This window comes from Takifugu flavidus, chromosome 4 (assembly GCF_003711565.1).
Source record: "Takifugu flavidus isolate HTHZ2018 chromosome 4, ASM371156v2, whole genome shotgun sequence".
Classification (NCBI taxonomy): Eukaryota; Metazoa; Chordata; class Actinopteri; order Tetraodontiformes; family Tetraodontidae; genus Takifugu; species Takifugu flavidus.
In genome coordinates this window covers 6,966,131-6,992,516 of record NC_079523.1, presented here as the reverse complement: position 1 = coordinate 6,992,516, position 26,386 = coordinate 6,966,131, and the positions used below count along the sequence as shown (strand labels likewise).

At 42.4% G+C, this 26,386-nt stretch overlaps 2 protein-coding genes across 2 annotated transcripts; one reads left to right on the top strand and one right to left on the bottom strand.

The window, feature by feature from the left end:
- Positions 1 to 1,018: 1,018 nt before the first annotated feature.
- Positions 1,019 to 5,192, top strand: LOC130524631 (cytochrome c oxidase subunit NDUFA4). The gene is made up of 4 exons (XM_057030913.1): positions 1,019 to 1,198; positions 3,051 to 3,136; positions 4,158 to 4,221; positions 5,019 to 5,192. Exons 1-4 carry the CDS (start codon positions 1,157 to 1,159, stop codon positions 5,073 to 5,075), a joined length of 249 nt encoding a protein of 82 aa, XP_056886893.1. The 5' UTR covers positions 1,019 to 1,156; the 3' UTR covers positions 5,076 to 5,192.
- Positions 5,193 to 10,218: 5,026 nt separating this feature from the next.
- shmt2 (serine hydroxymethyltransferase 2 (mitochondrial)) lies at positions 10,219 to 25,259 on the bottom strand. Its single transcript, XM_057030451.1, has 12 exons — positions 25,107 to 25,259; positions 19,873 to 20,064; positions 18,248 to 18,327; positions 16,758 to 16,958; positions 16,525 to 16,606; positions 14,836 to 14,958; positions 13,231 to 13,370; positions 12,849 to 13,011; positions 12,489 to 12,588; positions 11,757 to 11,912; positions 11,211 to 11,318; positions 10,219 to 11,116 (listed from the first exon to the last, which is right to left on the bottom strand). The coding sequence occupies exons 1-12, from the start codon at positions 25,137 to 25,139 to the stop codon at positions 10,989 to 10,991; spliced, it is 1,506 nt and encodes a 501-aa protein (XP_056886431.1). The 5' UTR covers positions 25,140 to 25,259; the 3' UTR covers positions 10,219 to 10,988.
- Between the last annotated feature and the right edge of the window lie 1,127 nt (positions 25,260 to 26,386).

Here is a 26,386-nt window from a genome sequence, read left to right as displayed (position 1 = left end):
GGCATGCTAGATTCTAATAAAGATGCTTACTTGCTGTTGATCGGGTATTTCCTGGCCACTGAGAATAAGATCAGGTTGATAGAAATATCAGTTCTCCAGATATTTAATAAAATGCTGAACAATAATAACAGCGCCCCCCTCTGTTTACCACATGCTATTGCAGATCAGTGAGTAACATAGCTAAAGTCACATTCTGCAGTTTGCAGCAAGGTTACAATGATCTTTCTTCTGCCTCTGTGGGATATGCAGCAATCTGTGCAGAAAGTGTGGAGGTATTTCAGTCTAGATCAAGTTCTGAGCAGATTTCCAGCACATGGCCTCATCCACTTACACATAATAAACTGTGAGCACGCAGGAGAAGCCTCCTGCCTGGTCTGGTAATGACTTATGGATTTTGCACCGTGTTGCATCTTGGTGTTAATTACATTATGCTGCAAAGTGTTGTTAAGTTAAGTGAAAGTTCTGCAAATGCTGCATCAACGACTATCAATCAATTCCCATTATCATATCCGGTACAAAGGTCCCGACCCCAGGGACATGTTACATGCTGCTATTACTTCTCTCCTCGTTCTTCTCAACAAGACACTTTGCAGATGCAGCATGTTGGCCAGTTGTTGGGGAAGATTTTAAAGTCTTGGATTGATGAGTATCTAAAACCAGCACGTGGATATCCAGAAATGACCACACGACATGAATCTATCAGGGAAATGACTGCATGTACACCTGCAGTGATAAAAATCTAGATTAGCCTATAAAATAAGGTCATTGGTAGAGGAAGCTGTGCATTTTAGGCAGCAATGTCTGTCAAATTTTCTCCAATCTGTGGTGAAAATAATAATATTACTTTACTTCAAGCACTTTCGCCCAAATAGTTGCGCAACGAGGCGCTTTAGGACAACAAGTACCCAGTGGAAACAGACAGCGTCCTCAACAGATGTGATTATGAGGATTAGCACTGTCTCACCCGTTCTCCCCCTTCTCCCGCTCCCCTCTGACCCTCTCATTCATCCAATGGGGGCAAGAGAAAGCGGCAGAGGGGAGGCAGGGTGAGACTGGCACCAAGTTTCACTGCTGTACTTCAGCAAGCACAGATCCGCTCGCATGGACGCGTAACCAACTATAGTTCTGTTTTCAGCCTCTGGGAAGAGCAGTGAAGATGATTAAGCTCATGCTTCAGCATGCAAAGAAACATCCAGGGGTAGGTTGGATCATACTTTCTGTTGACCGCTCCAATTGTTAGTTATGACTGTCAACAAGCTCTCAGCTGAACATATTGATGCTGTCTAGAAATACTAATAGAGAATACAAACTGAGCTCATAATAACTGTCAATAATGGCTCCAGCCAGCAATGCCGAACCCTTTTTTTCTTTTGAAACAACTTTAAAAGCTTAAACTTCTTGTCATCTTGAGGGATTAGGCTTAAAACAAGTACACCTTGAGACTTTAGAACATAATTTTGAATCATCAAGGTTCTGATCACATATAGAATGAAAGGAAATGGAAGACAATGAAGAAGTCTCTGCTATTCTGTATTCATCATCTCAGTTTAACTGAGGATGACCCACATTCAGGGACTGACAGAGCTGGTTTGGCAGTTTACCAGACCAGTAATGAGGGCAACAACAGTATCGAACCCCAGCACGAATAAAACACTTCCTCCATCAGTCAGGCCGGACACTATAAGGTGAAACACTCTGCTGTATGAACGCACAAGCTCTCTGACCACAGGCCTCGGTGAGTGCATGCGTGCGTGTGTGTGCAGTGAAAGCTGATGCAGTCACGTCAGACTATTTCGTCGGTGTTTAAATGCATACAGCGACGCCATTTGAATATATTATTCAAAGAAGCTTAGATTATTTACTCAATCCTCAGAATGACCAGGGGAACTCATCTTTTTAGCTAACTGAATGAAAGTATTCTGCCCTTTTACTATGATACAGAAATTTAGCTTCATTCTAATCATCTGTCAGCAGATTTTCCACCTTGACTGGAGTCTGTTCAGGTCATTTGGACACGATCTGGACAGACACACAGTGTCTCTATAAGGTCTCTTAAAGCTGATAATGCAGATCACAGATCAAGCTCTGAGGTCAAAAACCACCTCCAGAGCTGACAGGCTGAACGGAGCGCCCAGAACCATCTTGCTGCGAGGTGACAGCGATCGCAGCGCCGCAGCTCCCCCACTCATGCATCCCGCGATAAACCAGCTTTTATTTGCAGCTTCAGCTATATGAAAATGATGTGCTGTGCTTTGAGAATAGCGGCTGAGGGAGGCGCGTTTCCTTCATCAATCTCTGCACAGTTTCAGCGTGGCGAATATCAGACGTTCGCTTAATCAACGACAAGGCAATCAGACAGAAGACAGATGTCCAGATACAGCTGAGCAGAGACATCCGTCAGCTCAACCACATCAAACTGTCATCTCTTTACAGTTTAACTAAGTGTGGTGCGAACAGCTGTTAGCCAGGAGTGCGAGTCCCTCTGCTTCCCCCTCTCCCCCGCCGTCCATCACACGTACACTCACACACGGTAAAGCGGACACGTATGGCAGTGCAGCTTTGATAAACAGTTGCAACGCAGTCAGACACGAAGCTCCGACTGTTTAAGATGACATATCGCATTATTCCCCCGTATCCTGATGTGCTCTTCTATTTAAATCCCGTCATCATCAGCTTAGAAAATGTGTTTGCGTGTGTGTTTGTGTGTGTGTGTCTGTGTGGGAGATGCTGTCGCTCATTCTGACAGCTTCAGTTTTGAGGAGAGGCTGGCACACGCAGAGACGCGGCAGCACTCGTGTCCTTGCCCATTCAACCCAGGCTGACAGGGAGCCGCCTCACACATGGCCTGGGCCTCATACATATGAAGGAGAGCGGGATGAGGAAAAACAGGAATAACAACTACCTGTTTGTTTGTGTGTGTGTGCGTGCGTGTGTGTATTCTGCATTAGTATTTTATTCAGAATAAATATCACAGTCAACCACTCGATGGGATGATTTGATTTGTTTACCATCATATGTTTCTGAGCGTCATTCATCTCTCCTCTCCTCAGTTAATTCCTCAGTTTTTCTTCATGACTCTGGGCATCACAGGGGCCACCCTTTATCTGATCCGCCTGGCAAGAGGACCGCATGTCACGTAAGGGTGTTCACAATGTCTCCCGTTTGACACCTGAAGATAGAGGAGCCTCTTTTGACTGATGTGTCCATGGTGACTTTGTTAACATATGACAGAAAAAGGGAAATATTTTGGTATTCTGCCCTCTGCTCCTCTCCATAGTTTCATTTTTTGCCACCAGTGATATTCCCAGGAATGAAGGCTAGATGCAGCCCGCCACCGGAGGGCGCTTGAGATGCTTTTCTCTTTTGCATTAGAGAGTATTAGTAGGAAGAAGAAGAGGAAGTAGAAGAGCAGGGTTGTTTGTTCACTTGGTTAAACAGTATTTTTTCTCCCAGTGGTGAATCATCTCTGCATATTAGAGAGTGTGAGTACACATGATTCCACGTGATGAGTTTCACGAATCCAATCAGCACTGATCTGTGCTGCACATTTTGAAAACAGCAGGTAAAAGCACTGAAGCATCCTGGTTCACCAAAGTACAGCTTTCTTGTTATTTCCATTCAGGTTTTAGAACTTTTGGCTGTTTTTGTTGGCTTTTTGCCTCAGCTTTACTTAGATCTAGAAGCTTTCCCAACAACCCAGAAACCAGCGGCGGTGAATAAACACTGCGTGCTATTTCCGGCTGCACAGAAGCACTTGTTGGGAGGCTCGGCTGTAATGCCTGACCTCAGCACCAGCTGCAGTTGTGCGCTCTGGTCGCTGGGTCTCTCTCTCCACTATAGCTCCCTCTTTGTTTGTGATTTGGCAATGGTGATGTTCTGCCAGAGGGAGAGGAGGAGAGATGGACCACCACCGTTAAATCCAGACTTTGGTTAATGATCTGAATCCTTGCCAAATCACTGGGCTAAATTCACTCCATCCCATAATTACCTTTCTTCCACCAAACGTCTCTCTATTTTATCTTGTTTTGTCTCCACTGTTCCCGTCCAACATCTCCCTTCTCCACATTTTATGCCACCTTTTTAAACTAATCTCCTGTCATTTTTGTCCCCCCCACCCCCTTTCATGGTGGGTGTCCTGGATCTTATTGCATTTACAGCCTCTGGGACAAGAAGAACAACCCAGAACCCTGGAACCAGCTCGATCCGACCTACCAGTACAAGGTGATTCATTCCCACTCAAACACAGGAGAGCTGCAAAAGTCTGCTCATCCCAAACGCGCCTGCCAGGGAAAAAATGGCGCCGCGTCACAGAGTCACTGAAAACTCACAGCTGTCACCAGCTTAGAAAAACAGGACAGGACAGCCCAGCCAGAGTGATGTCAGATCAACACGACCGCATCCCAGGATTTCTGTACATCTGACCAAACACAGACAGAAAGCCAGAGCATTTTTCCCAAACAAATCAATGCAGAGGGCGCTGGTCGCTTCCTTTTTATTTTTGGTTGACAATAATTTGACTTTCCCGTCGAACAGGGCCACAGGCATTCTAATAAAAACATGATCAATGCTGACCCAAAATGGAGCAGAAAAACAACTAAGTGATGAGTCCCAGTAGAGGATGTCTGAGTGATGTGTTTTTCATAGAAAAGAGTGTTTATAGAGGGTTTCAAGGCCACGTCGGCTACCGGCAGAATGAAAGTCGCTGCAGACAAAAGGTCAGGACACGGCATGTTTAATTCTCAATGGCAAAGCAAAGGTCGCGCATCAAAATTCCACCGAAGTCCAAACAATGTTGATAATGGGAGGGAGGAGGAGAGAGAGAGGCCAGAGAAGTAGAGTGTTGATGACTGGAGGATTTAAAAAAATATGAATATTAAAGATTATTTTACATTTCCCCTGTAGTTTTGCTAGGTGATCGGCCACTCTTCTCTGTTCTCTCTGTGATACTCCTAAAGAGGACTCTAGTCAGTTTCATTTAAGAAGAGGGGATTTTAATGTATTCCCTCTGTCTTCCACAGTTTGTGGCCATCAATGCGGACTACAAGAACCTGAAGAAACAAGGTCCTGACTTCTAAAAGTCCTCCAGTCGAGCACTGGCACCATCACCTCCTGCTGTTGCTCCGGTGATGGGAACTGTCTTTGTGAATTAAGACTCTAATAAATCTCATTAAAGTTACAGCAGAAAGCTCGTACGTTGCTGCGTGATTATTTAGAGGATGAAATATCTGCTGCTGCTTAAAGCTCCATTAAAGCAAGAACCATCAAAATACTGACAAAAGAGAGCTCTAAGCATCATTTTACTGATTATTTAGGTATTATTAACATTATTTTAACAACAATGCAGCCTAAAGTTTAAAAAGTTTCAAGATCTCCCTGAAGCAGGGGTTTGGATCTAAAGACCTCCATATTTCCCCCAGGACTCAGGTGTTTGGAGAATCTAAAACTAAGTGAAAAGAAGGTTACTCAAAGCTCCGGGGGTCTTAACTTTTATCCTTGATGGGCCACAGAGTTATTATTCTTTAAAAATATTAAACCATGCCTGTCATGCTAATGATGCAGCTGTCAGGGAGCTGAGCAGAGTGGCATGAAAAAAAAAAAAAATCAAGCAAATCAATGCGTGGCCCACTCAAAGAGGGGCCTGTTAATAAGGACGTAGTAATCTGTGCACACTGCAGGCGGGAGTTTTCATTTCACTGGAGTGCAAGGTTGACATCCAATCCCAATGCCAACCATGTGCAAGTAGGTGCTTCAACTCCTGGGGTGATGTCTGAATAAAAATGTGTGCCTTCGCCTTTCTTTATCTCTCTTAAAATAATAAATAGAGGGAATTGGAAATGATCAGCACATTTTTGAATTGGGATTAATCGTGACTAATCCACAACTGCCCTGAGATTAAGCAGATTAAATCTATGAGTGACAGCCTGAATAAAGATACTCTAATTATAGGGAAATCTTTTTATATTCTGTACATGGATGTTTACATGCTTTAGGGATTCATACAGCATCTATATATAAGGACAGAGATTTATAGGTGATACGCTACAGTTTTGTTTGATGACGTAATAGGTCAATGAGGAAAAGGTCTACGTGGAATACAGCTGAGGAGAGGAGAGGAGAGGAGAGGAGAGGAGAGGAGAGGAGAGGAGAGGAGAGGAGAGGAGAGGAGTCAGATTTCCTTGCCCCTCTTGCCTCTCTTGCCTCTCTTGCCCTCCCATGTTGATCTGTCTTCTCCAACTGGGTCAGTCCTTCCAGACTCACATTACGGGACTCCAGGTCTTGAGTTATTATGTCCGGTGGGTGAGAGCGACGTCTCTAGGACGTCTCCAGCCTGCTTGGTAGAGGACAAAATCCAGGAGAGAACATGCGGGACGACCCAGGGATCAGGTTGTGACACAAACGGCATGTTGTTGGATCTGCTCCCATGTTGATGTGTTGGTATAATGCAGAAACCACTTTGATCCTCTGATCCGCCCGAGGACCCCAATATCGAAGCACCGGCTTAAGTAGCTCCGATTTGTATCAATGAACCCTAAAGTGGTAGAATTCATCAAAATGAGGAAGAATGGAACTCGTCACAACCATCAGAATTATATATCTGAACCCACCAAATCGAAACTCTTGCTAAACATTTCCAAAGGGAGAAGAAACATTATTTATTGGGCACATCACACGGCGACTGCTGAGACAAGCGAGTCACACGCGCGCACACGCTGAGCCAGGGAGCTGCAGCCGAAGAGGCCCGAAATAGAAATCAATCATCAGAGATGAATATTTGGGCGGGTCACAGAGCTCGTTTAAACCAGTTTCCAGTCCCAGGCAGATGCAATCCGAAGACACAAATCACGTAAAAACCGAAACATCATTTCCATTTAAAAGGCGGGGAGGTCTCACTAGATCCTGAGACAGTGTCCCAACAGTTGGTTAGATGACGAGCGCACCTGCACTTACACCAACGAGCGATATGAAGTCTCGTCCTGGTGGCACTGAAACTGTCTCAGCTCCTGACCCCCGAGACCCCTTAATACACCCTTGATAGACAATCAGGGCTCTGGTCTGTATGCTCCCATTTATGTGTGTTTCTTTAAAGGCAGCACTATTGTTCCCGCGACTGTGCTGTGGACCTGCCTGTGTGTGTGTGTGTGTGTGTGTGTTTGAGAAAGATGCACGAAACCTACTGACAGGTAATCAGTTGGGCCAAAGCATCACACTGGGGGCATAATCACAAGGTCACACTCGCCGGGGGGTGGGGGGTACGACAGTTATTGTCCAAGCCTCGGAGCTTGTTGTGATTGCATTGCTCTCGTGCGCTAAAGGGATGAGGGTGACGCAGACCGACCAGCCGCTCGCCATCAACCTGCTGACGCTGACGCCCGCCTCCATCGCTGTGCTTTTGCTTCCCGGTGTGTTTTCTTGACTAAACTCGTCTCTGCTCACATGTTTTGCTTGTCTGATTTCATTCGGCTTTGCGTCCTCGTGCTGGACGTCCAGCGTGGTCATCCGACAGGCAAACACCCAGAGACAGACACACGAACACAGTGTTTGTTTAAGTCTTTAAGAGAGGGACTTTCGTCAAACACACTTGTCAGCGAGAGTGGCGAGCCCCCCCCCCCCCCCCCGATTACGTCCCCTCTGATGAGCCAGAGTAGGTATTTTTAGCTGGAGATTAATTTTAATGGGCCAGATAAGAAGTGAGCGGTGGGCGGGGGGTGGTGGGGGTTGAATAAATAAGTAAATAGGACATGGTGCAAAACAGGACGTAACGATGGCAGCAGCGGCTGTTGACGCGAGGCCCTGGGCAGCCACACTGATCCGCTAAAGATATCGGGCCTTTCATCCTTGAATGTTGCCTCTCCCAGAGGTAGAGGAGGGAAATCAAAGCGTTTGTCCCCAACGCCAAAACGGCGCAGCGCAAAGGAGAGGTTGCACGCCGCTTTCAGGATACGCAAAGAAAAAAGAAAGACAGCAAGACCTCTGACCACAGGTCGAGAAAAAGGCGCACAAAAGGTCAATCAATAGTTTATTCGGACACACGCCCTTCAAAGAGGAAAGCAAAAGGCTTAAAATACGGACGAAATATTGAGGCAAATAAAACCTGTTGGGATGGAAGTTAAGGAAAGACATACGATCAACATGGCGGTCTCCTCAGTGCACACTCACCTTTGACTCACACTCACACCGACGAGCAGTTTGGAGACGCCCGTCAAGCTAATGTGTGTTTGGACTGTGGGAGGAAACGAGGATCTGGAGAGAACAGTCAGGCAAACTGCCCACTGTGTCTGCAAACATGAGAATTTGTGTACAATATCTGTCAGCTTTCTCATCACGTAACCAATGTGCAAACAAAAATATCACAGCAGCCAAAAAACATTCCACGCATTTCAACGGTGCACAGAACTATCCAAACTTTTCCTTTTAAAGTGTGCTGAGCTGACCAATAAAAAACAAACATGAAGATAGGAGAGCCGCTCCTAAACGCAGCAGCAGAGGGAACATCCTGCCAAAAATATGTCAAAGTACAAAGTAGCACCCTGCCTATAGGAATTCCTGAATGTACCAGTGGCATATTTATAAAGTAAAGTGTGAAAATGGCTCCCACAGTGCCAAAAGCAGGACAAAGAATTATGCTGCGTCGGCAGTCTGGTTCCGAGGATCCCGTTATCGCTTTAGGCGCAAAGAATGTTTCAATTATTGTCTGCTGCAGCAGGTTTACTGCCGGTGCGACAATATGTTTATTTAAGGGAAACTGTTGGAGGTAAATGTAGGAAAACACGGCTAATGTGTTAAGATGCAGCCACAATTGTACGCACTAAGATGGGGACTCTTACTCAGTGACACTTGTCGTTCATGGGTGTTTAAACTGATTTCCAGTCATTAATTCAGTCTAATTCTGACCCCAACTCTGAGCTTATCCTGCAACATCTTCACCTTTAAATTTAAAAGCTTTTTAAATAATCTCTTATCAGAGAGTGAATATAATATAATACAATCTTAGAACACTAATCGCTGGTTTTCATTTACTTGGGTAGAAGGTTTTATACAAATTATGATGCCTTCCTGTATTTTGCTGTGATTTCAATCATTCAAATTTCTATTTCTCATCAGCCATAATCACATAAAATCTCAATGTCTAATTTAGGCTTATTTCTACATATAGCTACAGAAAAGGAACCCCTGCACTGGAAACATTTGTGAAAAATTATTCTCCATCATCCTCGGAAAGCGACAGCAGGTACGTGTGATCTTTGCTCTAACCACTAGATGTCACCAGATCTGACCCCTCTAACGATCTTTAACCTTAAGTCTACATCTGGGTCAAATTATAAGTTATAATATCCTGATTTACATGTATATAATGCTCCAAAACAGAATTATTACTTTGTATCTTTCATTTTCCGCAGCATATCACTTATTTATATTATATTAGTTATACACTTTATTATTCCTACTGTTTACAGTAGCAAATCATCGGTCAGCCAAAGATTTATGAACGCACGTGTCAGTAGCTGCCGCAGGCTTCAATGAGGGCTAGGAATAACTGCATCACAGTAGTCAGGCTGGGACTATTATGGGACTGTGTGACTCCGGCTGCGTGTCTCATCCACACACACATCCTCAAGTTTCCCCAAGTTCGTTTGCACACCTGCAGATCGCTCACATCTGAAGATACACGTCTAATTATCACGCCACTGACGTCCCCATTTATTCGTCTGCTCATTACACCGATGTGATTTATTGTCACATCAACAACTAAAAGACATTAATTTTATTATTGCCTCACATCACACTAACCGAGAGCGTTTGATCTATGATCAGCGCGTTGAGGAATCGCACCAGATGGTAAAACTATCTACAATTATGACAATGGCTGCCAAAGAGCACTTCATCACTGCTCTTCAGTAACACACACTGCAGCCGAGAAGGTTCCAGATTGTTTGGTTTTTCCGTATTGGATTGAAATCCATTCCTCATATAAATTCCATTGATCAGGATGAAGCTAGATTTGGAAGGACAACCAGCCTTCTCTGCCAAAGCAACTTTGTTGCTGAGAACAACGCAAACTGTGCTGCTTTAACCATATGTTTCATTTCCATTTTTGCATTATTGCTTCATTTAGGAATTAGATATACCCCCCATGTTTTTAGAACTGTAGCTTCTTGCAGTGGGTACTAAGTTAAAAGTTAAATTAGATTTTGGATTTTGCAATGATCAGACAAAGAAGGTTTTTGGAACTATTTTATTAGCCAAGATACATCGTTAACAATAAAAATCTGTTAAAAGAAAGTTCGACTGAAGCTGCTCTGACGTGAATATGGTAGTAAAATACTGCATCTGTTGATTTGGCTACCAAAGGTTAATATGAACACAAGATCTATTGAAGGGGTTCAGTACCACAGATTTGTTTAATGTGAGGATAACAGATGAATTTCCCCAATTGTGCAGTAGAATGTTCATAAACACACCTCACTTGCTCACTGATGCAGTGATAATGACAGTTGCGTCTGTGAGATGTTCAAAGTAAACTCAAGGAAAAGGAGTATTGCACTTAACCACCGACTTTGAACTATCATCATCGCCATCATCAAAAAAACCCTCACCATGTATCACATTAGTGCGGAAGGCGGTAGCAGGGAGCCATCATGTCACCTTAATTTGAATATACATTAGTGACATTAGTTAAGACTCTATATTGTTCAGACCTTTAGTGACTCCTCTAGAAACTAATCCTACGCCCGCCACTTTGGAGTGTCATCTCGAATATCCCCCCAAATACAAAGACGTCAAATGCTGTCACGTACAAAAGAAGATCTTTTTGAGGGCAAATTTTTACCAGAGCAGACTGCAAATAGCTAATTGATGATTTTCCTGATTGTAAAAAAGGAAAAAAATAAAATGGAGTCATCATCTTGATTGGCACAAACCACATTAACCTGCTCCTCCTCCTCCCTTCTGGCACCGGTCTGCTCTGGCCCCAGACGACGCCGACTTGCTTAATGGTCGTGGAAGCCTGGCATCGGGAATGGTCTGGCAAAAGCTTCAACGCGGTGCCGCAGATCAGCAATGCGAGCCACGGTCTCTGGGTCCTGAACAAGGAAGTTTTTAAATTCCTGGAGCTTTCCTGGAGGGGAAAACAGAAGAAAATATAGAAAGATTGCCGCCACTTCAAACAAATTATTATTTCGATTTTTTTGGCCTTTTGAATTTCAGCTTACCGGTTTTCTTCTTGACGTCCAAGCCTATCTTGAAGCCCTCATCCATGAACTCAACAACCTTTACAAAATCTGCCTCTTTGAACTGTCTGGAAGTGAGAGCTGGAGCACCTGGAACACAAAACATTCAAAAGTCAAACTAATTGCATATTCCTCCTCCCTAGGAGGAATGCGTTGTGACCTAAGGAAAATATGAATTTACTTAATCAACGCATCGTCAGCAATGTGAGGTCACCAGATCTGGATCTAATGAATACACTGTCGCCTTAAGCACGTGCTAAAAATGTGGCACTGGAGATGTGGAGCCCTTAAACTTCCTGGTAGATTATTAAAACACACAAACATCCTTAATTAGTCAGGATCTGCTCGCTGCTTGTGGCTTAATTGGTGGCTGAATGTTTTCTGAATGCAAAACTGTAGGAAAACTTGAGTCAAACTTTAAAATAAATGTATTTATATGCAGGTTGAAAATACAGTAGAATCAGATTCATTTTTTGGTCGTGTTTGTTTAAAATGCTAAGTGTAAGGGAAAGTTAAGCTCTTCCTCACCCAGCCGGAGGCCACCAGGAGTCAGAGCGCTCGTGTCCCCGGGGCAGGTGTTCTTATTGGCAGTGATCGATGCGAGCTCCAGCACCCTCTCAGCGCGGGCCCCGTCAATGCCCATGGGTCGCAGGTCCACAAGGACCAAGTGGTTGTCAGTCCCCCCTGAAATATTCAGCATGAAGTGAGATCTGTTATGGTGGAGGAAAGTCTCAGACTTCTTCTAATGGAACTCCCAGTTCAACTTGCAGCTCTAAACTTGCTTTGTTATCAATCGTTGGTCATTAACTTAAGTTAGTGAAACATCATTTAACATCATCTAAACCACCATTTTGTACAGTGTGTTTCGCTTGACTAACAGCATATATGAACTATATTAATTGCACAAGTTTCTCTCAATATGTTTAATGATCTGAGTTAATCACTATGAGGTCAAAGCAAAGGATGAGCTGTGAAAAATTATATAATAAGACTTTAATAAAACCAATTTAACGGTGACTCTAAACAAACAAAAGCTCAATTTGACAAAATAAGCAAATTTGAAAGATCTGCCAGATGTAACTAACAGCTCAATACCCAAGTACACAACCAGGAAGTGACATTTATGTGACATTTATTTATCTTGTTTTAGGACACCTACGCTGACATTAGCATTTTTACATCAATCTTCTGATTTTTCTTCATTTCTTTCTGCCTTGTTTTGGAAGAACTGATTCTCTGGGCTATACAGAAGTTGTTTACCTGATACCAGGGTGTATCCTTTGCTAATAAGCGCTGTGGCCATAGCTTTGGCATTTTTTAATACTTGGGCAATGTAGTCCTTAAACATGGGAGACTGCGCCTGGATACACACACATGAAACAAGTGGTTGAGAAGTTATACAGTGTTTACCAAAAACAAATATTTATGTCCTCAGCAGCTTAGGGAACAGTTCCCTGGGTCGGGCTGTGCTGAAGCATCCCAGCACAAGGATTCTGGTTCACTGTAACATTTGATTCAGCAGTTATCAACTTCTTAATAGGAAATAGTAGACCTGGGTAATAAAGTGTTGCATCAGTAAAAATAAAGTTTCTTTTCATCCAGTTTGTGTGCTGCGCTGACCTGTTTTAGTGCCACAGCCACGCCAGCGATTCCGTGGTTGTGAGGTCCGCCCTGCAGGGAGGGAAACACTGAGAAGTTTACCTTGTCTTCCAGATCATACATGATCTCCCTCCCTTTCTTGTCCTTAGAGCGGATGCCCTTGCGGTAGAAAATGAGGCCAGATCTGAAAAAAGAGAACTGCTGAGTGGAAAAATCCTTACCATTTAAAAGTATTCCCCCGACAAAAACTTCCCTATATGATATACTGAATGCCAAAAATGAATCTCGGCCTCTTAATAATATTCATCTTATTAAAATCTAATTACAGTGACATCATGCGCTCAGCTGTCACACCAGCGTGGAAGCTCTGGTCAGCTTTTGCTGGCATTTCTCTCAGTCTTACCTGGCCCCCCTGAGGGATTTGTGTGTGGTAGATGTGACCAGGTCAGCATATTCAAAGGGAGAGGGAATAGCTCCAGCTGCCACCAGACCACTGATGTGAGCCATGTCAGCCAGCATGTAGGCATTAATGTTGCTGCAGAGCTAGAAGAGAGATTGAAAACTCTTTTAACAGAAGGTAAAAAAGGTTATATTCAAATGTAGGGATGGTCCTGGCTGCAGGCGCCTTGGGCCTATCTGAGTCATTATCCTGTTGTTTTCTATTGACCTGACCTGGTCTTGACCCTTGTGGTGATCAATATAGATGATATCATGACTAAATATTTGGTTTGTTTTAATTAAAAGTGTTCACAGGACCAATACAAGGGCAGCGACTCACATTTATAACGGTTGATGATTCATTATACAAATGCTCTCTTGATTAATGGGGCAAGAACCCTGCAACTCATTGCTTATAAAAACTAGAAATATGGTCTATTTTTCTGCTAGCAAGTCCCCGGGTTTATTAAATTGTCATCCAGATTAATAAACCCTCGATTAAGTTTGACTTTTGGCTTTGATAAAGTTAACTGAGAGATATACCGCATGTGAGCTTGCATCTTTTTGGGCAAACTTTTTACTCATTGCAATTTCATGATGAGCTTTTTTAGTTGATTAGATAAACGTTAACCATACATTGATGGTAAACCTTAAACATACATTGCCAACACTTATTGTAAATGGCACAAACAGTGACATGTAAATGACTTCTGAGTAGAATGAGTGCTAAGCAATCATTTAAGTGCTGTGATTAAATATGTATTATCCTGACAATCTCCCGTGCTCTCATATCGAATCTAGATCGCCACGTTTATGAGATTAAAAGGAAGGATGGATGGCACGGTGACTGGAGGGGGTAGAGCACATTAGTCTTGTGTTGTGCATTTGCGGATGAACGCCAGCAGGGAAACTGGAAGCAGCCACTCTGGGTTTGGTAACACAGCAATGAAAACCTGGAGCGGAGCTCGATCGAGCAGACTCTGCCATGAAACACTAAACAGTCCTACAGAGGCTTGCTGGGGGTAAATATGGCCTCACAAAGACATTGTGGTGCTTAATGGAAACACAGCTCCATCTGCACCATCAGATGCTCCATCTGATGGTGCAAGCTAAAGAGCATATCTGCTACAAAGGGCAGAGGTTGTGGAGTAAATGAAGCGTATGAGTGTGTGAACCTAACAAAACAGAGAAAGGCAGCTCCTCTCGGCTCTGACAAGTGATCATAAGTTGATGCTGTGCGGTGGGAAAATCCATGTCCAGTTTGGATGAGTAGGCAAGAGAGGAAGAAAGAGCTGCTGTGTGTGGAGAACCCTATAAATCAGATGAGCAGTTTGGAAATGAAAGCTCTGTTTTTTTTAGCCATTCATTGGACGGACTTGTGCGATGTATCACTAAAGAGTGGCTGCATGTGACATTTCGGCGAGAAAGCTTGGATGAGATTCATATCTTTCTGACATCCATAACACAGAACGAGAGAGAAAAACTACAAGCAGCAGCGGACCTGGAGCTCGAAAGGAGACAGACAGCAGGAGATAGAAAAGGAGAGAATAGATAGAAAGTTCTTGCCCACCTTCTTGATGCGGGCATAGTCAATGAGGCGGGCGTAGGCGCTGGTGCCAGCAATGATGATCTTGGGCCGGAACAGCTTGGCTGTCATCTCCATCTGGTCGTAGTCTATAAGTCCCGTTGCCGGCTGCAGAGAAACGAAGAGGAAAACAGATTGAGTGGAGTAAAGAGAGAAGAAAGTGTGTAGGGGAAAAGGGATGAATATGAGGATGATAGAAGTGGAGTGAGGGATGATGGAGGAAAATATGTAAAGTGAGGATCAAGAGCCAGAGATTTTATTTTTGTTCATTCAAAGTCACTTTGCTGGGGATGTGTTTTAAGACCTTCGGATAACTTAAAAGAGCAGAGATTTATGAGGACGATATTTCCATCTATCATATGATGAAGAAGAGGGAGCAATTGCAGTAATACACCTGTACTTATCCTAATTCAACTTTCCTTTGATATATTCAACTGTTGAGAAGAGCTTCGGCGCATCAAACCTCGGGTTTTCCTTCTCTTTCATTAAGGGGAGCAATTCAACAAATATTTCACACATACTTTGTTCAACGTCATACAAAAGGGAGTGACTGTACTTAACTGCACTTCTTCAAACATCAAAACACGAAGGAGAGAAAAATGAGAACAGCTAAATTGAAGTGAGAACCATAAAGGACGAAGGCAAAGATGGCACAAGGAGGGGAGAACAGGTGAGGGGGAAGCTTTATTTAGGCAATCTGATAATATCCCATCTCCAGAGCACATCGGTGGATGCCCCCTCACTCCATCACGCCGCTCATTGTGAAGACAAAGCGAGCGGCTCTGGCCGGCCTGTCGATTTCCCATTATCTCTCTCGCAGAGGGGTCTGGCCTGCCCATACATCAGCAGGTCTGGACATGCAAACTCTGATGGCAATCCATCAGATGCTACACAAACCACACAACTGTAATCCCAGGGATAAAGTACTTTACTTTTACCGGTACTCGCAATACACTGATTATATCTACAAGATCATTCCTGGCTACCCCCCCACCCCCCCAAAAAATAAACGGGTCACAAGGGATCCTCATAACATTGTTGGTAGTGAGTTCCACTGAAGGAAGAGGAGTCTGGTTGGCTGCATACTAAGAGGCCAAATATCAGCCAAAGCACCTTCAGCAAAGTCCTATATTAGGCTGGCATGCTTGTGAGGAAGGAAGTTAAATGATGCCAACTGGTTTTATCCTCCAAATAAGCCCAAAAAAGAACTCACCTTATCATCTAAGCTTCAATACACCATTTATTTAGTAAAAACTATTCCTAAGCATGATGTATAGGGTATCTGTGGAATAATTACAATCACAAAACTGTTCACAATAAGTTCCATAATGAAAAGTTGGCATTAAAATGGCACTTCAAACCAAAAAGTTGAGTTTGACTAAACTATTACATATTTACAGTGGGTATGGAAATAATTCACACCCTCTTAAAGACAGATCTGTGTCTTGCTACACCTCTGTTCCTGAGCGCTTCAGGCAAGTCTTTTGAACTCGTGGATCTCATTTTTGCCTTATTTAGGCAGGTGATGTTTTAACAGTTTAACATAACAGTGATATCAGTAACAACTGAGTAGGCTGACGAAACTCTACCACACAGTATGTGGGCTAGGTGCCTTGTTCTTGTCCCTGTTCCTAAGCATGAGCTTGTATTTTGATATTAGAGGGCCTTGCTTACATTTAACTTGTAGGGCATGGACTCAAAATAGATTGAGGTTGCAGAGATCCGCTTTACATCAGACATGTAGCCATGAGTCAGACTGTGAAAGCAAAAACAAGGATTAGGCGACAGAAATAAGTCACTCAAATTTAGACAAACAACTATGGCTTATGTATATTGAAGCTCAGATAAATTAAATAGAAAATGTATATATTTAATGTATTAATATGAAAGCTGAAATGACAACTCACTGTCCCCCATCAGGCAGGTCCAGGCCCATAATTCGGTCGTGGGGCTTCAGCACCGCGGTGTAGACGGCAAAATTAGCGGGGGAGCCCGAGTATGGCTGCACGTTGACACCCCACAGCGTCGGGTCCAGGTCAAAAGCCTGCAGGGCTCGTTTCTGACACAGCAGCTCAATTTGGTCGACCACTTCTGCGCCGCCATAGTACCTGTGAGGGTGGGGGTGGCTGGTGTTACACAACCTCAAGTCTTTGCTATTAAAATACATAAAGTAATGAATATATCTGAATAAAATATTGTATGTGCAAGTTTAACATAGGCAAGTTACAGATTGATGGGTTAATTCTCTCTGGGTTTATCACTTCACGTGTGAAAGCAGATGAAGCAAGTATGTTAATTATCACTCCCGACCCCCCCCCCACACACACACCAAGCAGGCTTATGTATGAATATGAATAATTACAGTCGTCGTCATTTGTTAGAAAAATCTAGAGAAACGACAGAAAACTAAAAACCGGTGGAGCAGAGCTGGGATTGATAAGAACAGAGGGATCAAAGATAAAACAGATGGTTGCTGTACAAACTGCTCGTTTCACTGGGTTCCCCATTTGTTTCATTGCATTAAAATATAAAACAGTACAAGTGGGATTTGGCGATGTCAAAGTGGGGGCAGGGAATGTAAAACAGGGCGAGAACTTTATGGTGGGCCTGAATCTCACAGGATAAAAAAAATAAAAGGCCTCATAACATGTCAGCTCCCTGTTTTACTTCTGCTAAATGAAGGTAAATTTAAAAGAATAAAACGGAAACCTACCAACCAGAACAGGCAAGCTATGCACATTACAGTGGGACCTCTACTTAGGAAATTAATTGGTTCCGGAAGTTGTTTCGTAACCTGAAAATTACGTAAGTAGAGACGCGTTTTCCATGTAAATGCCCTAATCCGTTCCAAGCCCCCAAAAATTCAGACATAATTTTTTTATAAATCATAAAAATGCATCAAAACATGTAACAAATACATGTTACAATTAGATTACTGCACAATAAATGTAGGAATTCAGTGCAAGGCTTCTCCAGGAACAAAATGAACTTTATTACAGGCTAATCTTACATTAGCCGTCATTACCGTACTAGCAACGAACATTAACACTTGTGGAAACACCGCCATCTAATGGACAAACATACGAACACCCACAATAAATCCCGAAGACGACGAAGAAGACGCTGGGATACACACAAACTTGTACATGTTGACGTCCCTTGAGACGTTTCGTAACCTGAAAATTTTGCATGCAGAGATGTTCGTAAGTAGAGGTCCCACTGTATTGGCATCAAATACCTCCTCTGTCCTCTAGTGAATATTTCTTGGCATGATGGTGGCTGTCGATTGTGCCTTGTGTGGTTTGATTTTTACGCAGGAGTATGCATCTGAACAAATATCCTAAAGCGCTTAATATCAGTGGTGTTAATTTGCTGGGTTGTAAGTGAATAAGCACACCTTCTCCCTGGGTAGCCTTCAGAGTATTTGTTGTTCAGACAAGAGCCAAGAGCTTCCAGGGCTGCACGGCTGCAGAAATTCTGTTAAAACAAACACACACACACACACACACACACACACACACACACACACACACACACACACACACACACACACACACACACACAAGATCAATGGTGTGAATGGACAGAAGGGACAAGAACTGCAAATTAAAGTCTGTTAAGTGATAGTGAGGAATCCAACAGTAGCTAAAGGCAATCATTACTGTATTGAACCTCTGGACTTCCATAGACTAGCACTCTGCACTTCACAATTCTTATCGCCTCGCTGCTGGGGGATACAAGATAATGTAATAAACTTTTCTGCACACTACTAAAATACAATGGTATGGTGCAATGCCATCATTTTTTTTTTTTTTTTTTTTTAAAATCATTCTGCAACGTATATTCCAGGAAAAGAAATGAGGATGGGGTAATTATTTCCTTAAAACTCTCTTTCATGCTTCATATTTTATACATATAACACAAACAGAAGACACTACACTTATTTAACAGGACATTTTCTGTTTCATGGAATAATCAATCATAAAAATAATAACAAAAACTTTGTCTGAACTTTTGCTCATCCTGAAAAATCGATGTTCAACAGCCCTCTGAAGAAAATGAGGCTAAACAAGATCTGCAACAGCAACACACAGTTGCAGACAGCATTACGGTGACCACTGACAGGGCCTGACAGACACACAAGCTGTAGTGTGTGTTGTGTGTGTTTATGCTAATGTTTCACCTGCCAGCCAAAAGGAGATCAGAGCAGATATTAGCTCCAGTAAGAGCTTTCTGCTCCTCCGTCTGTCACATTGAAAACAGGGCAAAGATATGAAAATTTTTGCTTCTCAGAGACTGTTAAGTGTCTTTGTGTAGAAAAGAACAAAAAATCCCTGGGCTTTCCATGCCAAGGAATTTTCTCTTCAGTTGTACCGCGTAGTACTGGAGAGGCAGAATTAAGATATCAGTTTTATCGCACACTGGAGCAGCCAGGCTCCGTGTAGAGGAGGCTGATACACTCCAACAGCTCAACTACTGTGGCGAGGAGAAAACAGGAGGAGAGAGGAAAACCCCCACACTGCTGCGACTCCGAAGAGAAAACATCTACTTTCACATTACCTAACCAGGAGGGGTAGCAAAAAGAATAAATATTGAATGGTATTAGATAGTTATTAAGGGGCTCAGATAAAAACTGACATAATACTAATTTGTTAAGTCATGTTAGATGCAGGTGAAAAAGCCAACAACATTTGAATATTACTGGTATATTATTATTAGGAATTCAGGCTCTGGTTCTGGACCCAGTGGTCAACACAAAAAGGGGGGAAAAAAAGTCAAAAAGGTCCTTTTCAATACACCACCTGAAACAAACAAAGGCCACCTGATATAACATGCTCAAAGCATCCAAATGGATCCATATACGATGGTGATACAACCCTCCCCCTACAATTAAGCTGTTATTACAGGGAAACACAAGGACCCGGGGTATAAGTGGAGTGTGAGGCTTCTGCTCTTTGCAGGCTTTGCTCCTGTAGGGAAGTGTGGGAATAAATCTTTCATTTTGAGTGAAGCATACTTCACCTCAGATGCAATGAGCTCCAGTCCCCGACGCTGCCTGTCCTTCTCCTTCTGCACCAGATCCCACATCTCGGGATCGTCCTGGGCGAGACTCTCCTGGCCGGTCCACGGACGATCGTCCTCCATGGTGTGGGTGGCTGCATAGGACTGCTGACCACGTACTCTGAGGCAGATTGGGGCTCGCTGGCACAGTGGCTAAGAGAAAGCAGCAGGGATGGGAAAATGGTACAAGAGAGAGGAAAAACAACAACAAAAATATGTATTATTTGATATTTTTATGGTAGGTTTATTTTCTGACGTTCCAAGCGCCCCTCCTCTGTTCCTGCTGCACTCAGACACGCAGGCTGGTATAATTAGAAATGGGCGTGTTTGCATATCAATAATCAGCATGGCTGTTTAATTATGCTTCTATCAGCACTTCTACATACTGAGAAGCTGACTTTTACAGGCTCAACGTACTGAAGGAGGCATGTGGGGAACAAATTCAGCACTTCTGCCCTTATCTAATCTGGACGGGGGTTGACGATCACGCCTCCTCCCACTGGTGCAAGTCTGCAGCGCTTGATCATACGAGTCCATACAATTTTAACCAACACTGTCTCCCTGTTCAAACACTTTTCATCTCCACCATTTCATCCTGCAGAACTGCACACAGCATCGTTTCCTACGTAGGAAACGCTGGGCTTTTGCTTACTTGTGTCAATGAGCAGGTGAAAAATCAATACGGTAACGTTTATTTATTTATTTATCCATGTTGTATAGGTTGTCAGTGTTATCGGTCCACGATAGTTTGGTTACAGACTGAAGGTTCTCAGAATGTGGACTAATTACGTTTTACAGGTGGGAGGAATGTCTATTTAAAATGAAATAACATGGTTGATTTTCTTTACTAATACATCCTCAGCTGCAAGAAACTATTTCCCTATTGAGGACATCAAAAGTAATAAAGAACAATATAAAAAATAGCAGCTCTAGGAGGAGAACGGTATTTACATTTTAATATTAATTGCCATTGTGTCAGTACAAATCATTCACTATGGTACCTTCAAAAAAGATATTACATTATGATAAAGCGACAGTGTTTTTTTTCCCTGGTCTGTCTGAGACCTAAAGGCTTTATTAAAAAATATTCTTTGTAAAATACATTTGCCTAAAAATCCAGCTGTTCCAATATTTGCCTTCACCGTCTTTATTCACTGCAGGGTTATTTCTAAAGTAAAATGTGTTCTCTTTTGGTTCCAGTACTTGAAGAATTTCATTGAAATATATATATAGTCATATTGGACCTTTTCCACTCGCTGGGTATTTGGAAAAAAAACCTTTACGGAAGCAATAATGACCAATTACCGTCTACCAGGATATGGCTGGAAACCATTTGTGATAGGAAGGCCACCCGAGCCTGCCTTACTAAAATATTCCATCCACTTTTGCCAAAGGGCATGTCATAATACTGCCAAAATGATTGCCAGGTAAAAGTTGCCAGGAAAAAAACCACACACAAAAAAAACTGCCTGCCAGGTTGATTGCACACAGACCAAATGAGCTCATTTGTCTGATCATTTAATCAAAAATATGATGATGCTTCTAAGTTGAGATCAATTCCAGCCCTGGAAACCTATAGTTATCATCGGTACAGGTGTTGGCAGGGTAGGAGACACAACCTCCCTTTAATAGCATCATTAAAAAGTAATTAGCACAAAGCTTGGGACTGATTGAGGATATCCATAAGAAAAGAATTCATGCTTATACTATGTGTTGTGAAAAGAGGGATGTAACATTGTTTGAGATTTCTTCTGAAAAATATACACATGCCATCAATTTCATCTCATTTATACAGATTAAATAATATGCAGAATAAGGGAAACCGTTAGCCAGTAGCCTTTATCCTTTGGAACAGCTTGCACATAGTTAATCTTCCTCATCACTGTTGGGCCCACCCTTCCTGCCCCACCTCTTCATCTGCTTCCAAGGTGGCAGAGAAGGGCCAGTGGTAAATTTGGGGGGGATTCTGGCACATTAATGGTCATACTCAGTCTCTACCCCAGCATCCTGTCAGGGGTATTAGTGGTCTAAGGCCTCGGTTCCCCGGGGGTAGTGGAGGTGATGAAGGCCGGGGGAGACACGCTGAGCTCCCCTTAAAGAAACAGTTTCTCCTACAGAAATCACACGGGTCATTAGATCTTGATAGGAACTGTCCTGTACTGTCTATTTTTGTTGGAATGCACCAAAGACAGGGGAAGGCAGAGGGGTAAAAAAAAACAAAGAATAAAAATGCTACTGAAGACTGCAAACTGGACAAGGAGGTCTCTTCAGACAGGCTTTTCTTTTCTTCGTGCTGGTCATCTCCCCTTCATATCACCTTACCCGCCGCAGCGGCACTCGCGTTGGGCTGTATTTGTTCTCATCAGTATGGCCACAAAACAATAACCTGGTCAGCGCCTGCGGTCTGCCTCTCCGCTTCCCTCCCTTATCATTATGGGAGATTAATTAATAAACATGAGCTGATCCAAGAGTGAGCCAAGATATGAGCACCAAATATGTCAAAGTGGGACTATTTTTAGGCAACAGATGATGCTGTCATTTGAAGGTGATCTTCATGAAACTCGGCTGTGAGAAAAAAGGCAGAAGAGGCCACATCAACCAGGCTGCAACAATAATGGCAGATGTGTTGCATCTGTGTGACAATGACAAGGTAACAGCCTGCAGTTTACCTTTCCCGTCATACATCTGTGCCCAAAAACAAATGACAGAGAAGGAAAAAAGAGAGAGAAAATCATTTCATTAATCCTTGCGCCGTATTATTTTTGTTCATTTCCTGGGGCAGCTCCTAAGGCAGGTCAATTTTACAGATGACTGCTGTCTATCAGTGGCTATAGCCGGCAACAATCAGAGAGGTAACAAAAGATAAACAGAAGGGAAGGCAGCGGAGGGGGGAAAAAGATATGTAGGGTTGAGAAAAGATGTGAGTACAGAACTGCATCAGTCAGTGTGACACGCTTTTGCCTCTTCGCTGTCACTGACTAATAACAGGCCTGTCTGTAACAAATGACCCTGTGGTTCAGACTAGATAACACAAGCCTGAGAAATCTGGATGAAGGTCCACATGAGGGACTCCACTCGATCTGGGTCAAAGGTTTGTCAGGGTGACAATCTGAAACTTAAGCGACGCCAGCAACCAATCGTGGGGAGGTGTACGGAGAGGAACGACAGCTCCGTGGCATCGTTGCTCAAAAGCATGTGATGATGATAATGGTGACGGTGATGATATGAGAGAGACCACAGCTGGTGCCTCTGTGGCCCCAGATGTATGTTGCAAGGTAAACCATTGAAAAAATCCTTTTTTTTAAGGTTCCCTTTCATGCATTTAAAGTTTTACACACACACACACACACACACACACACACACACACACACACACGCACACACACACATATATAGCTGATATTAAAAAATATAAATAGCTGATATTAGCCACTTCTTAACTCCGCCATTCATCACACACAGGATGTAACACAATGCTTTACTCATTGATGATGCTAAGCAACAGGAAGGACAATTAATATAAAGTAATGACATGTTCTCAGCGTAAAGAAAGGAGCATATCTGAGGGACATTATACTTAAGACAGAAAACTCTGGATTACTATTACTTATTAGTAACTTCATTGTCGTGCGTGATAATAATTACATTATACTGTTAGAAGAATTTAGAAATCTAATCGCATCTTCCCATGAAAATCAAAGTATATCTGGGAGACATATTCTTTAAAACTCAAATACTCATTTTTAAAGCGTGTTAAAATGGCTTTTTTGACCATGCAGTCAGGCGCCAGTATCTACTAACATCCATGCAAAGCCTACATAGTTTATTCCTGTATAAATTGAAAACCATCATCAATTGCCTTAGATTAATATAGAAAACATTCCTTTTAATGGATAAATTTCAGATGATTTGCTAAATTAAATTTTAGCTCTACTTTATTGTGAAAGGATAAACTAGGCCTTTGCACAACCACTTCAGAGTAAAACACACCCACAATTTAAAAGAAAAGATCTATTACAGCGGTTAATATACAAAGCAACATAACATCTGAGATTAAGCACAATAACTGAATGTTTAATACAGATCATGAGGGAAATCTATTGAAAAATTCAATAAGAGTGCAGGCTTGACCAATTACATATAACAAGAAAACCATGCAAGCACGTGAATCAGTTCAGCCTCCAAACATTAAATGCAACATAGAAGAAAGAGGTCTGTAAACATGCCACATGATCCATGAAGACCATAGCCTAGTTGTCTTAGTCACAAACTACACCTAAACTTTAAGTATTAAAGTGTCTTGAGTGTCTCCCATACAGCCACTCCACTCTGTCCAGCCTCTCCCAAAGGTCCCTATCCTGCCTCCAACTCATGCAAACTGAAGCAGCCTGACTTTTAACAAGTTTTAACAAACATAATCATTGACCACCATCCATGCTGCGTGTCCAGTTTAGAATTGACTTAAAGTTTCAATGATTTCAATGAATGACTCCCCCTTATATGACCCCACTGCAGCACCAGAATCTTGTGCTCCAAAGTCATTTTTAAGGACAACAGGAGTCAAAACTTCTCTACATCTATTCTTAAAGGACATTTATATATTTTTTTCTTGGCAAGCTTGTATTCTGCAATGAAATAACTGCTGTAATTACAGCAGTTGTTAAGTAGAAGAGACGCGGGACCCTGTTTGAACTGACGTTTCCTATTTTGTGTTACATACTGTTACCAAGCATTAGCACTGGTGCAATTACATTGATAACATTAAATAGAGTGGCTTCCGTCAATCTGCTGTCGCTGCATGAATGAAATGCAATCCGGAATTAAAATATTCAAACGTTTTAGTCGTCGCTGGTCTCAAACAGAAGTTGGTGATATGGAGTGTGTAATGATGAAACGGAGCCGTCGCTGTTGCATCATAGCGTACGGCCAGAAAGGGCTGCTGGCTCCTACACATGGGATTAAAATGCATTGCGAATAGAATAACAGCTTGCAAAGGGCTGTCTTATTTTTTGCATTTGGTAACATTCGTGCACGTTGCGAAAGCGAGGTAGGACAAATAGGTAGGGCAAGCGGTTACTGTTGTACAGACCCACACACCATCAAGCTAGCTAAACATTCAGCCAGATCCTGTACCACTCGAACACCACAGCGCCACTTGATTAACTCAAAGCAAATAAAAACATCACGTTCCTTACCCGTTTGAGTTGTCTCACAGCGAAAGACAGCATGTTTTCTGTTTTCAGACCAGGGGAAGAGTCGGTGTACCCTGCTGGCACAACGTTGACAGGCTCCGAGCTGTGGGACGTTACCACGTTTTTCGTTATTCTTGCCACAAGGAATGATGGGAAATGTAGGCAGTGTAAACACCAGTCATATAAATTGTTCTAAATGTAATGAATTTAATTAACAATAATCTATTTATCAATATGTCCATGAACAACAGGCTGGAATCTTACTTTTTGTTTTATTCTGACACTTTTTATTTGAGAAATGTACATATATGCTACAACTTACTTGCTGGAGATCACTGACTTGCTGTGTTTTCCTTGATTAATGTCATATTTGCTGCAGACATCATAATGCATTGGTAAGTTTGTTTACTGTGATATGTTCATTTATTTTGTCAGTCATAGAATGGCAGGAAGGAAATGGATTAGTTTTGCAACAGAGGGTTCAAAGAGCTAATTTTAAACTATATACTACAAGCAATATAATCAAATTGCATTCTATAATCAGTATATCAGCCATTTGATTTAAAGCGTTATCTTTAATATACAAGCTATCAGATTGCTGTGTATTGATTTCCTGTACTTTTATTAATTTACCTAAAGGACGTGTACAACTATAGCTGCATATGCAGATAAATATATTGACCATCAGAATCACTCAGGTCCAATTAATTTAGCTAAAGACAGTCACATGGGCAGTCTCACACACAGAGTAAGGCTCAAGCCATAACAAGGGAAAGTAGAACCCATTACAGTGAAAGGCTACAGTGGAAGGCTGCACCACAGTCAATCTGTGTCCAGACTGTCCACAACAATGCTTGTATGACAAACACCTTCGCTGCGTAATTGATCAGTAAGAGTGAGATGAAGATTCATTTAGCATTGACTGCATATTTTCTAATGAAATTTTGTGCACCATTATAGCTGGATCAAAAGTGAGGAGAGCAAAGAGCAGAGGACTGAGCACATATGGAGAAAAATGGTAAATTTGGTAGAAATGGTAGATTTAGAAGAAAGTGGGGGCATTTAAGATACTTAGTATATTTTAAAAGCACTATAACAATGAGGTTGTAATGCACAATAATGATATTTCATTTTTTTTTTAAAAAATATCATAATTAAACAAAGACAGCAGCTCCATTCAATATGAAAATAACCTTTCCTTATAGAAAACTAGGAAAGGGTTGAATCAGGGTTTGCTCAGGGTTGAAGGTTCTTTGTGGAGCCCTTGAAAGATTAGATGCAAT

What these genes read in the sequence shown, in the direction of transcription:
- LOC130524631 (XM_057030913.1), top strand. Translation starts at nt 1,157, where the DNA reads ATGATTAAGCTCATGCTTCAGCATGCAAAGAAACATCCAGGG. An exon ending in GCAAGAGGACCGCATGTCAC is followed by an intron (nt 3,137 to 4,157) that starts GTAAGGGTGTTC and finishes TTGCATTTACAG; the next exon opens with CCTCTGGGACAAGAAGAACA. An exon ending in ATCCGACCTACCAGTACAAG is followed by an intron (nt 4,222 to 5,018) that starts GTGATTCATTCC and finishes TGTCTTCCACAG; the next exon opens with TTTGTGGCCATCAATGCGGA.
- shmt2 (XM_057030451.1), bottom strand. Translation starts at nt 25,139, where the DNA reads ATGCTGTCTTTCGCTGTGAGACAACTCAAACGG. An exon ending in CTGTGAGACAACTCAAACGG is followed by an intron (nt 20,065 to 25,106) that starts GTAAGGAACGTG and finishes GCTTTCTCTTAG; the next exon opens with CCACTGTGCCAGCGAGCCCC. An exon ending in AAATCCCTCAGGGGGGCCAG is followed by an intron (nt 13,012 to 13,230) that starts GTAAGACTGAGA and finishes CTCTTTTTTCAG; the next exon opens with ATCTGGCCTCATTTTCTACC.